The sequence below is a fragment of the Ammospiza caudacuta genome, chromosome 13 (assembly GCF_027887145.1).
Source record: "Ammospiza caudacuta isolate bAmmCau1 chromosome 13, bAmmCau1.pri, whole genome shotgun sequence".
Lineage (NCBI taxonomy): Eukaryota > Metazoa > Chordata > Aves > Passeriformes > Passerellidae > Ammospiza > Ammospiza caudacuta.
In genome coordinates, this window is record NC_080605.1 from 17855945 (window position 1) to 17871131 (window position 15187).

Here is a 15187-nt window from a genome sequence, read left to right on the forward strand (position 1 = left end):
AAACTCAGTTTCCTCTGTGAGAGAATAAATTCATCGGATGAGATATTTTATTAGAATATTAAGGTCTATGAATCAGTATATAGAACACTGAAGTTTTGGATGTATTCTTCTTACCAGAGTAATTTCAGGAGCTACCAGGTCTCTTACTTTTCCCACTGCTTGTGTTTCCTAGTGGATTGCTGGGATGGTCCTGATGGGAAACCCATCATTTACCATGGATGGACACGAACAACAAAAATCAAATTCGATGATGTAGTGCAGGCAATCAAAGACCATGCCTTTGTTACATCTGAGTAAGTTTTATTTTCCTTCAGCCTGTTTTCATGTGCTTAGACCTTTCTGAACTGAATTTCTCTGTAATCTAGAGCAAAAAGTAATCAGAGAGTAATGGATTCCAATAGCCTTCATTATTGCCACATGTGGGTGTTTAATAGATGCTGTTTTGAGGAAGAGTTCCAGAGTGTAACCATTTGTTGCTAAGGAAGATAGTGAATACCCTAAAGTATAGTGTTTCCAGCTCCTTTTTTGGGTCTTCTTTTATTAAGTTGCAAGTGAAACTTCAAATGCTTAATAGTCTGTCTTAAATCTTACAAAAAATAAACAAAATGGTACAATTGACAAAGAATAGTCTGTCACATGGTGTTTCTGTTATAGGGAAGGTCTTACCTGAGAAGATACAGAACTCAGAGCATGTCCCCTGAACTGGTAACCTCAGTTTAGATCTGCATCTCTGCCCTTCTTTAACTTGTGCTGAGATGTCCTTAACATGAAAAATATTACCCAATAACTGGGGAAGAAATCAAGCTGTCAGTGTCCTGTTTTTCCATGTTACCACTTGGACACAGAGATGCAATATTTTCCCACGTGCCTCAGTGTAAAGGAACTTTGTATTAGTGACAACCATAACATGGGATGCATTAGTGTTAGTGACAACCATGCATGGGATCGTTTCAGACTCTTCTCAGAGTACATGTGAAGGAAAACAGACATGATTTTGAGGAGAGGTGAAGAAAATTTTCACATTATGGTGCTTTAGCAGTGAATCTATGCCCAAAGAGCTTGGAGGGAATCTTTCTCCTTGCAGATATTAAAACCTTGGCTGGATAAAGTTCTGAACAACCTGATCTAACCTAGGAATTGAGCCTTCCCAAAGAAGGGGTTTGGCTTAGATGGGCCTTCACAGGTCCCTTCTGACCTTGGCAACTCCATGATTGCACATCTGTTATTATTTTTTGTGTCTATATCTTCCTTTGTCTTCTTGTTTCCTTTAAATATTTTTCACTCATCTCGGGGCTGAGGGAGGGTGTCACCTTCCTTGCCTTGCGAGCTGTAGCAAAAAGAAATTGTCTTCACCTTGGTTTTGTCCACCAAAGATACCCAGTGATTCTGTCAATTGAAGAGCACTGCAGTGTGGAGCAGCAGCGACACATGGCCAAAGTGTTCAAGGAGGTGTTTGGGGATCAGCTTTTGATGAAGCCTGTTGAAGCCAGTGCAGATCAGCTCCCATCACCAACCCAGCTGAAAGAAAAAATCATCATCAAGGTAGGCTTTCTTTGTGTGCTGGGAGAGAAAATAGGAGAACAACAGCAGGGGCCTGAAATACTGTTCCTGACTTCACAGATTAGTTTCAAGAAACGCCTGGCTTGAAGTGTTTACTGGTTACATTTGCCAATAATGTACAGTGTTCTGTAAAACTCTGTATTGAAGTGCTTTCTCTTGGTTTCCTTTGCAGTAGGTGTTGGCAGTTCAAGTGCCAGATCAAACGTCAGCTCTTTTCTAAACGTCTTCCACCTCCTGAAATGTCACTGCTAAATTTCAGTGAAGGTTCGCTGCTGCAGATGTTTCATCATACACTCATCAGACATGTTTTACACCATGTGGCCTGCTTAAAAATGATAGAAGTATGTTCTTGAATAGGAAGATAGATCAGTATTACTATGTTTTTTTTCAAAGACTGCCCTTCATTCAAGTGAAACCCAAAGCTCTTGCGGCTGCACACTGAAGTTGTAAAGATTTCACAAATTGATGAGTGTTTGCTAAGTCAGTGTGATTTAAATATGCAGTTTAGTGAACCACTTGTGAAACACAGAGGCACTGTTCTGAAAGGGCAGTCCCTGTCAGTGTAGGACCTTGTGGGTAGTGCAGGTGTTTTATGAGCTTTGTTGCGCAACAACAACACAAGCAAAAGATTTCTCAGATTGAAACTATGGTAGAACTTTTCAAACGGCAAAATTTGGTGAACAATCTCAGGGCTGCTTGTGATCTCTGTAGTAATATAATAGTTACTTTTGTCTGTGCTCCTGGTTTCTTGCTCTTGTAACAGTATTGCATCCTCTGTATTAGACATCTGAATGGAAGAAAAAAGGGTAGGTAGGTATAAGAACATGCTCTTGAATGTAAGATTGGAAAAACCAGAACCCCACTATAAGGTGGAAAACTTCTGTGCTTAAGTTTTTGGGGATTTTTTTTGTTCTCTCCAGACTGTCTGTTATTTCCGTGCAGAGCAGAGAGGGAGGCACATGATTAATAATAATGTGACAGATCTGATTTAAAGGGAATTGCAAACTATTATGAGTGTGCACAAGAGAGCATCCATATCACTCTGTGCTGTCTAAAAGAGCATTGACAAGTCTTTAAATAGATCAGCACCTGCCAGTGAGCTGGTTGTGTTGTTTGGCTTTTGTTTGGAAAATGTTGTCAGTAAACAGTCACAGGCAACACCTACTTCACTGGTCTGTGAGATTTTTCAGATAGGCCTGTCAAAATGAAATCAGCCAAGAGTAGGCTGTGCAGAACTGAACATGGTTGAGGTCTGATATGAGATGATTAATTCCATCATTAACTGCAATTAAGTAATTGATGTTGCCTGTGGCCCGTTGAGACACTTCTGTGAACTCTCTAAAGAAAGTAGAACTTGACCCCTTTTTTCACAAGAGATTTCCCTTGTACTAATTTTTCTCATAAAAGGGTGAATTCCTCATTCATTTTAATTCCTTTTCCTTTTGTTTTTTGTTCCTTCTGTGCTACTTTCTGCCGGATTCCTGTTTATCCTTATTTCTTGGTATGTGTCACTTCATGTTTTCTGTTCTCCAAAGAATGGGGAGATCTTATCAAACTACTTGTTTCTTCATTGCTTCAGTGATACCTCTGCTAGTTTTTTTAACTTTTATTAATGGGATCTAAATTTTAAAGAAACAAGTTCAGCCCTGTTATTCCTTGTGGAACAGCTGCTGTTATGATAATGACAGAAGGTGGGTGTGCAATAGAGAGAGATACTTCCAGTAACTCTGAATGTGCTGAAAGACTACGACCAATTTTGTGTGATTATCTCTGAATGTGTGAATGTTGATTTTTTTCCTCTGTTTTTTAAGCACAAAAAACTGGGGCCAAAGGGAGACATTGATGTGAACTTGGAAGAAAAGAAAGAAGAAAAGAAGCAACAAGGAGAACTTTACATGTGGGACACAATAGAACAGGTATTATTTCTATGACATCTGCTACAAGTTGTTGATCAGTTCTGTAATACTGAAAATTTATGTGAATTTCCTTAATATTTCTGTAAGTAATATTGTCAGTTGAACAAGTATGGATGAGGGGAAAACAGTCTTTTTTTTATTGTTACACCATGTTTTGAGATTGTGGTTGAGAGTGATTAGTGAGTTTCCCTCTGTTAATGGTTTTAACTTTTAACTCCCAACTTTCAGAAATGGACTCGGCACTACTGCGCTATTGCTGATGAAAAGCTTTCATTCAGTGATGATATAGAACAGAATGCTGATGATGATTCATCCAAGGTGATGGCTGTGTTTCATTGTTTAAGCATGTTCTTTTTATTATTTCAGATTATTTCAATGTCTACAGATGTGTGTTTTTTGTCCTGATTAAATTTTAGAGATTCTGTATTAGATAACAAGTGTGGGGATAAAAAACTGTAAAAGGGTCTTTGCCAAGGTCAACTCTAGTTAACCTTATTTTTAATAAAATAACTTTTTCCCTCTGTTAATGGAGGACTTGCAAGGAGGAGTACAAGGACAATGAACTATAACTTCAGTATTTCTGTGCTAATGCTGATGTTTGCACTAAGTCTTTTAAGTATTACTGCTGTTCTCAAACTAAGCAGAATGAACTCATGTGTATTGTGTTACTAATGTGTTACTTGGCCACTGTGGATGGTATAGCAGGCTAATTATAAAGGGGATTGGCTGGAGAGTTCAGGCCTAGGAAGAACTGAAATCCTGAAATAGTAGATGGTTATATATAACCAATAACAATTACTTAGTTTCAAAGTCATAAAACTAGAAATGTGCTATAAAAAAATCCTTATTTTCTGGTCTAGGAGGTGAAACGAACTGAACTGCACTTAAAAGAGAAATGGTTCCATGGGAAAATGAAAGGGGGGAGAACAACTGCTGAGAAACTGCTCCAGGAATATTGTGCTGAAATGGGTGGCAAGGATGGGACATTCCTGGTTAGGGAAAGTGAAGCTTTCCCTGATGACTACACCTTGTCCTTCTGGTACGGTCATTGTCATACAGATTTAATGGGGGATTTGTTTGTCTGGGTTTGGTGTTTTCTTTTTTCTTCTGGTTGGAACGTTATAAAGAATAGTGTCAAATGGATTTCTGAGCCAGAGAGCTGTCAGACCAAATTTTGCAGAATAAATTTATGCCAGATTTTAAACTACTGTCAGTTGACAATTACTGTTTTTTGTCTTGTAACCTCTCTTGTCAGAATGTTTGTTGTTGGTTACTTTGGCTGTTTTATGAGGTGACACAGCTTTCTTGCCTCATCACAAGCTCCTCAAGTAGTTGACCAGGAATGGGTGGGGAAATGCTTCGAAAAAAGAAAATCTGTTACAAACCCTGTATTTCCCTTATGCCCCCTTTGCTCCTTCAGGAGGTCAGGCAGAGTCCAGCACTGCCGGATCCGTTCCACCAGTGATGGGGACGCTGTGAAATACTACCTGACAGACAACCTGACCTTTGACAGCATCTATGATCTCATCCAACACTACAAGGAGGCCCACCTGCGATGTGCTGAGTTTGAGCTACGCCTCACCGATGCTGTGCCCAACCCCAGCCCTCACGAGACCAAAGAGTATGTATGGAAGCCAAGCACTGCTCTCATGTCACTGTCCTTGCCTTGCTTTAGGTGGGAAGTTTGCATAGAAAATTCCCTGGATTCAGGAGCACTTCAGTGTTGCTTGTCCGTGGAAGTTTGAGGAATAGGCTTCCTGAAAGATGCTGAGGGAGGGGCGATGACGTTGTGAGAACCTGGTACAACAGAGAGCAGTGACTGGGAAAGCAAATTTCCTAGCAGCAACTGGAGGATCAGTGAGAACTGTAATGCTGTGGAAATGTGACAATTCTTCCTTTGTCTGTGCAGTGTTTTACAACACCCAGTGGGTTGGGTTGGATGTCAGTAGTTGGCTGTGGTTTGGCAACTAAGTGGTCGTGGCCTGTGCCATCTGGAAGCTCTGTTCCTGGGGCAGGGAGCCCAAACAGCTACATTTGCCTAACCCCACCTCCACCTCACCCTCTCAGAGCTGGTTAGGCTGACTTCACCCTGTGTAATAGGAACTAAGCATGGTGTTTACTTCCAGCTGGTAATTGTCTGCCACAGATCCTGGGCAGAGCTTGCTCTTGTTTTTTGGCAGAACATTGTTATTGCTGCCCTTTGTTTTGTTTTCTGTGCAGTGGGCAAAAGTAAATATTTGCATGTAAAATACTAATCAGTGACTTTAAAATTCCATTTTTTTTTGTCCCCCTGGGATCTGGGAGTCACTGACCACCCATAGATTACTTTGGTGGCCAGTGACTTGGGAAAGAGAATTTAAGTGTTAGACTTTCGTGCCTTTCTGCATAAGCTGCAGATATATTGCCATTATAAGTGGCCACAGCTTCACTGAAGGCACATTGGATCCAAGACAGGTCCATCCCTATGGTGAAAGATAAAATCAAGCTCTGAATAAAAAATACAAATCCCTGGTGTCTTTCTTTTGTCTGTGTTTAGGCATTATCTTAAATTTACTATGTCAAAATGGAATAAATACTGAAAACTGAATGGCAGACTAAAAGCAGGATGCAGTGCCTTTGTTCCAGGAACAAATGCAGATTTATGTTTTATTATTTCAGACAGACAAGGTGTTCTGATATATTCTTGATGCTTTCATCCAAAATAAACTGCTGTCTTACAATGTTTTGTAATAAACTGCTGTCATAGGTGCCAAGGTGGGGAAAATCTAATGCATAATTTTTCTTAGGATGTTTGAAACTCTGTTGCTAATAACGCTGGCTGTTATTTTCCAAAAATGACATTTGACAAGCCTTGTAATGCTTTGCCCATTCTGGTTTTTCACTGCTGCAGTTGGTACTATAACAACTTGAGTCGGGGTGAGGCAGAAGACATGCTCATGCGAATTCCTCGCGATGGAGCCTTTCTCATTAGAAAGAGAGATGAACCTGATTCTTTTGCCATGACTTTCAGGTAAGAAAAGACAGGTAGGACTACCTTGCCTAGCAGCCCAACAATATTCTGGTTTTTCTTTAAAAAAAAATAATGATCTTTTCTTTTTTTCAAATTTTGAATAATTAGCGTGGTTGATTTGTGCAGCAGGTCCATGTATGAGAGTATGTGCAAGAGTTAATTTGTGACTGGCCTGAACCTTTATGCTTTTATAAACATTGTTTGAGCACCAGCTGTCCTGTTCTTCCCATACAGAACTATGGGTGGCCCTTCTTTCATTCCCTGGCACTCCTTGCTAAAGAGTGTTATTTTAGTTTCCTTCAAAATTACAGTGCAGATGCAGGTTCATCAATGATTCTATGTCCTTATCCCCTAGAAATCCTGACCTGTCATAAAACTGAAATGCCAAAGTGAAATCGTTGGCTCCTCTTGCCAGGGGAAATAGTTTTGAACAGTTTTGTGGTTCTTGAAAAAGCATTAATGAAATATATAGAACTGTGATGTTCTGCATCATGCCTTCAGATCAAATTATGTTTCTCTGAAAACGCATAGTTTAGCAAAATATAAAGTTGCTTACTTGCATGCCTTATTGTGTATTGAATATTGTCCAAAATTCCCCAGTCTCCTGTTTACTATGGGGTGAAATTTTCTGCTGTTACCAAGGTGGACATTGAAGTAACAGGAGCTGCAGCATCTCAATAAAACCATTTCACACCAGGGAAAACAAGGAGTACCAAAACTTCAACAGCTTGAAAAGGGTGTAGGGTCGTTTTGGATGGGATGGTTGTCAATGGATGGTTTTACTGCGAACACAAACCTTGTGTTCAAGCACAAGAAATTTTTTTTCTTTAAAAACTGATTTCCTTAACTATCGAAATAATTAAATAACCATAATAATTGAATAAAGAAGGCTTTGTTAGAGACAGCTGTGCCCTTGTTCTGCAGGGCAGAGGGGAAGGTGAAGCACTTCAGAATCCAGCAGGAGGGGCGGCACTTTGTGCTGGGCACCTCGGCCTACTTTGAGAGCCTGGTGGAGTTGGTGACCTACTACGAGAAGCACCCACTGTACAGGAAGATGAAACTGCGCTACCCCGTGACAGAGGAGCTGCTGGAGCGCTACAGCACGGTACTGGGATGGGCTGGGGTGGACTGGGATGGACTGGGCTGGGCTCTGGTTCTGGTACAGGATCTCTGCGGGATGTTAAGCAGGTCAATTTCTATGAAGTCTATACTGACTTCTCTCACAAAGGTGTGAAAAACAGCTTCATCTTTGATGATTATTTGATTAGAGAAGCCCCACTGTGTACTGGGGGTCGTTGCACTACTAAAATTGGTTTTTGATAATAGACTTGCTTACAGTTGGCCCTGAATTCTATGGCTGAAGTGGGCATTGATTTTAAAATGATCATGCAGATGCCAATTGCTAAGTGCTTCAGAAAAAATGAAATATTCTGCTGTGCCTCTCACTCTGGACATTTCAGGGACGGTGTCCCACTGCCTTCTGTGGTAAAAGGTACCTCTGAAAGCTCACTGTGAGATAAGCATGAGGAGGAAATCTCCCCAGGAGACTTGTCTCTAGCCATTGACTAAACAAGGAGCCTGGATAATTAACTGAGGATAAAGGGCTGTTTTCTGGATGGATGTGTTTCATTTTGAGGGAGTTTTGCTTTGGAAAGCCTGAGGTGCTGTCTTCACTTTTCAAGTATATGTCTTTTTGAAGCTGCAGGAAACTACATCTGGCAGATCTGCAGAAATCAAAACCGGAGGATTTTATTTTTTCTGGGGAGACTAAAAGAGACTAAAAAGATTTTAGACCTCAGGATTTTTTATCATGTTGCCTATAGCAAAGGTTCTGTATCTTAGGGCTGGGTTCTGATGGAATCACAAGGAGAGGATAAAATGAAAAAAACGACTCTGTATATTGTTGTAGAGTCATCTAATAATGAAACCAGTGCTGGTACTGAAGTACTGTAACACAGAAATCATAAGTGCAGATATTTCTTTTCTGGTTGCACATAGAAGAGTACTCAAAATAAAAAAATCTTTTGACTGATTAAAAGATACCTTTATGAGGTATTTCTGTTTCACTAGGTTTTACTCAGTTCATTAAACTGAGGCATAGACAGATTAAATAACATACTCATCTTCAGTTATGTTCAACTGTAGAGGTGAGCAAAACAGAGATGACTGGCTTCCCTCCTCTTCTGTTGGCCTGTGTGCTGTCAGAAAGGTGGTTTCAGAAAGAAATGTTCAATAAACCAGAAGTACTTTTATAACTTCTTGATTCCTGAAACTTGATTATTTTTTCTTCCTTGTTTTTAGGAAAAAGATATTAATTCCCTCTATGAAGTCAAGATGTATGTGGAGCCCAGTGAAATCACCCCCGCAGTGGTATGCTTTAAGAGATATGTTCACACTTACTGTAGACCTCTGAAAATGAGACTTGTTGGTTTCCTGTTGGCAGAAATAAAACGAATTGAAAACATCAGGCTGCTTGGTTTAAGAGGGGGGACTGGACAACAGAAATTGAAAGGGTGTGACTTTTTTCAAGCTTCTTGCTAAAATTTGTACCCACACATTTTCTTGTGTGCAAATCCTGTAGAGATTCACTCAGTCTGGGAATTTGGGCACTTTCTTCTCTTGAGTCTGTGGAGGTGATTTGGTTTGTGGGCCTCCAAATTAAATACCTGTGAGAGGGTTTAATTTGAGAAGGCCACATCTTCAAGGAAAAAAATACACCATGAACATTTCTGTATTTGTGGGTGTCTGTGCACTCTTGTTCCATTAGCAAAGATCTTCTGCATGCACAAATAAGTGCAGAGTTTATTCACATGCTTTCTATAAAAATTTGGTGCCTTCGGTCTATTAATGAATTATTAGAATTTTTATCCTTTATATTCTGTTTTAAAAACAAGTGTCCCAGCAAACATTACTTGACTGTAATTCTTGCAGTGCCTGCCTACTTGCAAATTCTCATGAGAATCACCTGCTTGTAAATTTTGTGACTAATTCTTTTTAGTAATTTTTGCTGGTGAATTTGCATCGCTGCTGAAGCATTTGAGTAGGAGTAAATTCAAGATAAAGGTTTAGCTCATCCTGGTGAAACTTTGTCTTCCCAAAGGAAGTGTGATCAGCAGGATTGCTGATGGGGTTTTGAAGTGGAGGTTTTGTAGGCACCTCCGCCTGAAAACTCCAATGTGTTATAAAAATAGAGGATTTATATTTCACTTTGGGTTTTTAAAAATTTTTGGGTTTATGTTTTCTACCTTAATTATGTTGCAGCACCTAAGAAAGATTTTATTTTTTCATTTTCTTTTTTTTCCAAGCTGATACTTGTATAGTACCAAAGTAGCATCACTTACTTCCACCAATAGATGTCACTCAGGAACTTCAGTATTTTGTTTCTAAGCTTCATAACAACAACAAAAAAAATCCAATCTGCCCTATTATTTTTGTTTTAAGATTGCATTATTGATTATTTTCTGACCTGTCCCCTCAGATGACCCCTTTGCTCTGTTTCTCTTAAAGCCTCAGAGAACAGTGAAAGCCTTGTATGACTACAGAGCCAAAAGGAGTGATGAATTGAGCTTCTCTCGAGGAGCTTTAATTCATAATGTCACAAAGGAAAGTGGAGGCTGGTAAGGACAAAGATTCCTCCTGGGAGGACTTCTGGTGACTTTCTAGATGGAGGAAAAAATGAGCTTTGAGTAATAGTTTTTAAAAACTGCCTGTTGTCTGATTGCTGCTTATTAACTGTGCCCTTACAAATCTTTATGCCAGTGTATTAAAAATAAACCAACCCAAACACAAAATCCCCTCATCTTCAATTCTCTTTTCATGCCTTTTTCATTTTTCTATCCCACAGCAATAACCTCAACCTGCAGAACCTCCATAGTGTGGTATATCCCCTATTTTTCCCATAATACCTCCACCCTTCCTGAACATTTGTGTTCTGGGAAGTCATTGCAATCATTGCTCTTCTTCTGTCCTTGCTCTGCTAAGCATTTCTTAAACCCACCTTTTTTAGTGCTCTGTACAGTCTCCTTTCATAACAGGTTTTCTTTTTTAGCTGGCTTGTAAATTGCTTGGAAAGCTTGGGGATCTAATGTTTCCCTGTAGTTTCTACAGGGTAATCAACCACATAATAGTGTTTTTAGTACTGGTGGGGGAAAAAGCCTCTTAAGTCATTAATTGCAGTTTACAGTAACTGTAATCCCTCTGAAATCATCTGTTACTACAGTTAATGATTGCTTTGTTAGAGCTCTTAGCTACTTCATCATTTATATTTTTGGTGATAGGCAGCTAGACCATCTAGTGTATGGTATTAATGACCAATTTCTTGGGGATTATTGCTTCATTAATAGCCTTTTGAAGCACTTTAACTTTTTTTTCCATTCTCTCTACTTGTCTGTTTAAATTCAGGTGGAAGGGGGATTATGGAGAAAAAGTCCAACATTATTTTCCATCTAATTATGTTGAAGATCTGTCATCTGATAACTCTGCTGAGCTTGAAAATCAGGTGAGGGTAATGGTTTGCTGCATTTCCTTGGCTACCTGCTGAAGTGGAAGTCTGGTTTATACACTCACAATTCCATGTGCTGTGTTTGAGGGAGCAGAATAGAGGGATGAATGCATTCTTCATTGTTCTCTGCTGCTGAATATTTTTGTCAGGACATCCCTTGCTGAAAGCTATTTAAGGAGATAGAATATCTTGAGTTGGAAGGGACCCCCACATATCTATGAATTTATGATAGCTGAATTGGTGAGGCTTTAGGAGATTCTGGTTGTTTCCTGCTAATAAAAATCATGAACAGTTTAGATTTTTCATAGTATAGACTAAAAAATTTAATGCCTGAAACTTAACTAGTTTTCCTCTATAATCACTGTCTTAATATTTACAAATAAGAAAATTATATGTCCAAACACACCTTGAGTGGTTTTACTCTCCATAATCAAGTTTTTATGAATAAACCAATCCTATTTGTCAAAATAATCTAAAAAAATTTGGTCCCCTCTCTTGGACAAAGAGCTCTTGAACAAAAGAAAACAGAACTGAACAGTAATAAGTTTTGACATCTTTGGATTTCAAAAATAAAACATTGAATTCTTATGTTCTTCTGAAGCACTTCCAGTGATTTTCCAGAAGTCTTTGGAGAAAACCACAAGTATTACATTTCCTCCCTCCTGGTTATTGTAACCTTAAGCAGAGTTGAAAAAGCAGCAGTTATGTCAAGACAGGAGCTACTACAAAGTAGTCTTGTTTTGACTTCTCTCACTGAAGAGATTCTTGTGTGTTTTTTGGAAACAGGCTTTCAAACATTATGGTGAGCATGCTGTCAGTAAAGCTGAGATTAGATTTAATGGTGCACATTTATTATTTGTTAATGTCCTGTGTGTGTTCACTCAAGAGATTTAGGGTCAGATTTAAATGTTTTTCAGATCATTGAGGACAACCCACTGGGCTCTCTGTGTCGTGGCATCCTGGTGCTCAATACATACAACGTTGGTGTGTATTTTCTGATGCTTATATATGGACTCCTGACCTTTCTCTATTAAGTAGACTCTTTTATTTTAAGCAGGAGAGATTTAAAAAAAAAACCAAACAAACCCCTCAAACACCTACTTGTATTAATATGGCCAGCAGAATTAATATGTTGAAACTTCGTAATACTAAATGCTGCAATAAATCAACAATGACACCTTAGAAAAAGAGCTGTTGGATTTCAGTATAAATTTCTTGCTATGGTATTATCTAACAGTGAAAATGCCACAAGGAAAACACAAAAAGCCTTTTGTCTTCATTCTGGAACCTAAGAATCCAGAAGATCCATGTGTTGAGTTTGCAACTGATAAAGTAGAAGAACTCTTTGAATGGTACCAAAGTATCCGTGAGATCACCTGGAAAACAGCAGAAGAGGTATTGCAGCAAATTCATCTGTTGTTGTTTTAATAATGTGCTGTTATAAATTTGCAATAGCTTTTGTCTTTAGCTGCCCTACACTGCTAAATGTTTCTCTCACATGGTCCTTCACCCTCTTGCATATTGCTGTTGTCTGCCCATTTTATTGATGCTGTGCATCTTGTTCCATAACCTCTCTGGGGAATAGTACATGAATTAGCATTTTATGTAAATTGATGTTAACAGGAGTTTTCCAGCAGAGTACTGTATTGCACCCTGCCCCTCAGTGCAGTGTGCTTGCTAGGCCAGGGTGGATACCACTACAATTTTCCATCTGGTTACACTGGTTCATCCCAGTGTTGAGCAGCAGAAGTTCTGATGGCAGACTGTTCTTTTCAGAGCTGTGAATCCACCAGTGAGGGTGTGTGAAATCTGAGCTGCTGTTCCCTAAACTCTTCTTGTCCTCTTTGCTAACTCTGTTTTCCAGTGAATGCAGTGGCACTGATAGAGGATTGCTTGGCTAATACTTTATTTGTAACTAATTACCACATTCTGGATTTCCCAGGGCTTCAATAGTAGTATTTCCTAATACTTGCCTAGAGATTCAAGGATTCTGCCTAAGTTTAGCTTCTATGTCCCTCTACTGCCACTGAAAGATATTCTTCAGGACTTGCTGTTCCTGTTCTGATGCACTAATTTACCTCCCTGTAATCTTTTCTAGTATTTAAGAAGTCTTTGTCTTGACCAAAAAATCCTTACTTTGGCTGTGCTTAAGGAAACACTTCTTCTGTTGCTTTTATTCATCTTTTATTAAGTGGGTGATATGGTTGATAGAAAATGTGTTTCAGTGTTTCATGCTCATGGTGTTTATCTGTCATGTGGAGTGGGAGTGCTCTGAGGGTTGTCCTGATCCTATATATAGCAGACAAGTTGATATCTCAAGCAGAGGACTGTAAATCCAGCAAGGAGAGAAGCAACAGGAGCTGTTGACCTGTTGCTGGGGGAGGAGAGATACAGTTCTTGTGCCAGGCTTTCATTTAGAAGTAAAAATGAGAAAAAGAGAAACACGACCTAAAAGAAGTGCCTCCAAATTGAATGTTTTTTATGCTACAACAATGGCTCTTCAGGAGCCTCGCAGCTTTTTCTCTCTCCGTACAGTTGGAGAAGTATTAAACAGTCTGTGTTCAAAGATGCTTTAAAACCCATTTCTGTCAGTTGGGAGGCTTTTCTCACAGCGTGGCCTCCACAAAGTTCACTTGACAGACTGACTGCTGCAAGGGGAGGGGATGAAGATGAGGAAAGGCCCCTGTTGCCAGTACAGTTAAGAGGCTGATTTTGGGGAAGGAAAAAGCACAGTGAGTTAAGACTGTGCTGCAATGTGATACAGGGGGATTTTTAAATGAGTCTGGTTTTGGACAATGTCTGTTGTGCACAAAAGATAAAACTAAGCTTCATGTCTCTTGTAATCCCTGCTCAGTACTGACACTTGCCATGCTCCCTGGGGTGGCTGTTCCTTGCTCTCCTGCTTGATTATCTCTAGAGGGTTCTGGCTAGGAATGAGCCCATGCCACCAAAAAGTGATCTTTTGCTGCTCAGAGCTCTGGTTACTGTTGAGCAATGTCTGGGAACTGTGGTGGATCACTAAGTACAATGAGGTTTGTACAGCTTTTTCCCAAGGTTATTTCCAAGTCTAAACACTGTATTCCTCTTTCTTTTTCTTTGACTTCAATTTATAATCTGTGGTTCAGTGAGATATTCTGGAAACCTGTGGCTCCCTGGTTCTGATTTTCATTCCTTTTATGTTTGTCGTGTTGGGGGAATTCTTTTGGAAGGCTTCCTGACTGCTGCTGCTTCATGATCTTTGGTGCCAAAGCTAATCACTCTTCAGTATGGGACTCCTCTAACATGTTTTATCCTGTAGCTGCTTCTTGTGCCTGAAAAGCCTCCAGCCCAAATGTCTCCACTCAGGACACGTCCTGCTGCTTTTAGCAGTTCCCAGTCTCTGCTGGCAGGGAACACTGCTCAGCTCCCACAGAGCAGGTGCTTGCAAACGTGGAAGTGGAGAGAGCAGGTTTGGTTCTGGGGATTTAACAAGCTTGCACATGATTTTCCATACAGAACATGATGGGTTTGGTGCACAAATAGAAAACGACATAGGAATGATGCTCAGAGAGTTTGAATTTCACTGTTTGGGAGTTACTAACAAGACTCAAGTTCTGCCAAGGATTATAAATAGATACAGAAACACTTTACTACCCTTTGCATTTTTTCTGCATACATTTGCATTTATATGAGGTATAGGGTTAAGAATGTAACTAAAATTGAGTTGAGTAGAGCCACATTAAAAGAAAAAAAAAACGTTGCCAGGATTCCAGGCATGACTGATCAGGGAAGAACTGAAACCCTTGCTTACAAAACAGCACCTTTGTCCCCACCAAAAAAAACCCTATAAGAACATCCCCAACTAAACCTCAGCATTTGGTTATTACCTGTTCTCTGAGCTGGGTCTGAAAGTGCATTACATCTGTGCAGGTGTCTAAGGTATCAGATAGGAATCTGGGCACCAAAGAAGGCTTTCATTAGAGTGCACCCTGGAGCTACTGTGCCATAATACTCAGTGTTCCTAGAATCTAAACTTCATTATGTTTTCCAGGAGAACAGGAGGAAATACTGGGAAAAGAATCAGTTAATTGCCATTGAATTATCTGATCTAGTAATCTACTGCAAGCCAACGAGCAAAACCAAGGACAATTTAGGTATTGCCTTTAATATTACATCTGATTTTTACCCTTTTGACTACCTTTACAGATGTTAGTTGGGATT

General features: G+C 39.6%; 1 protein-coding gene across 1 annotated transcript in view; it reads left to right on the forward strand.

Moving 5' to 3' along the window:
* PLCG2 (phospholipase C gamma 2) overlaps positions 1-15187 on the forward strand; it is a 52274-nt gene that overhangs the window by 25569 nt on the left and 11518 nt on the right. Inside the window, exons 12-25 of the mRNA XM_058813276.1 lie at positions 173-293; positions 1374-1542; positions 3372-3476; positions 3705-3794; positions 4337-4515; positions 4897-5097; positions 6367-6486; positions 7411-7591; positions 8788-8856; positions 9994-10103; positions 10888-10984; positions 11905-11971; positions 12225-12382; positions 15018-15120. Coding sequence (XP_058669259.1) covers positions 173-293; positions 1374-1542; positions 3372-3476; positions 3705-3794; positions 4337-4515; positions 4897-5097; positions 6367-6486; positions 7411-7591; positions 8788-8856; positions 9994-10103; positions 10888-10984; positions 11905-11971; positions 12225-12382; positions 15018-15120 — 1770 coding nt within the window. The remainder of the gene's footprint in view (positions 1-172; positions 294-1373; positions 1543-3371; positions 3477-3704; positions 3795-4336; positions 4516-4896; positions 5098-6366; positions 6487-7410; positions 7592-8787; positions 8857-9993; positions 10104-10887; positions 10985-11904; positions 11972-12224; positions 12383-15017; positions 15121-15187) is intronic.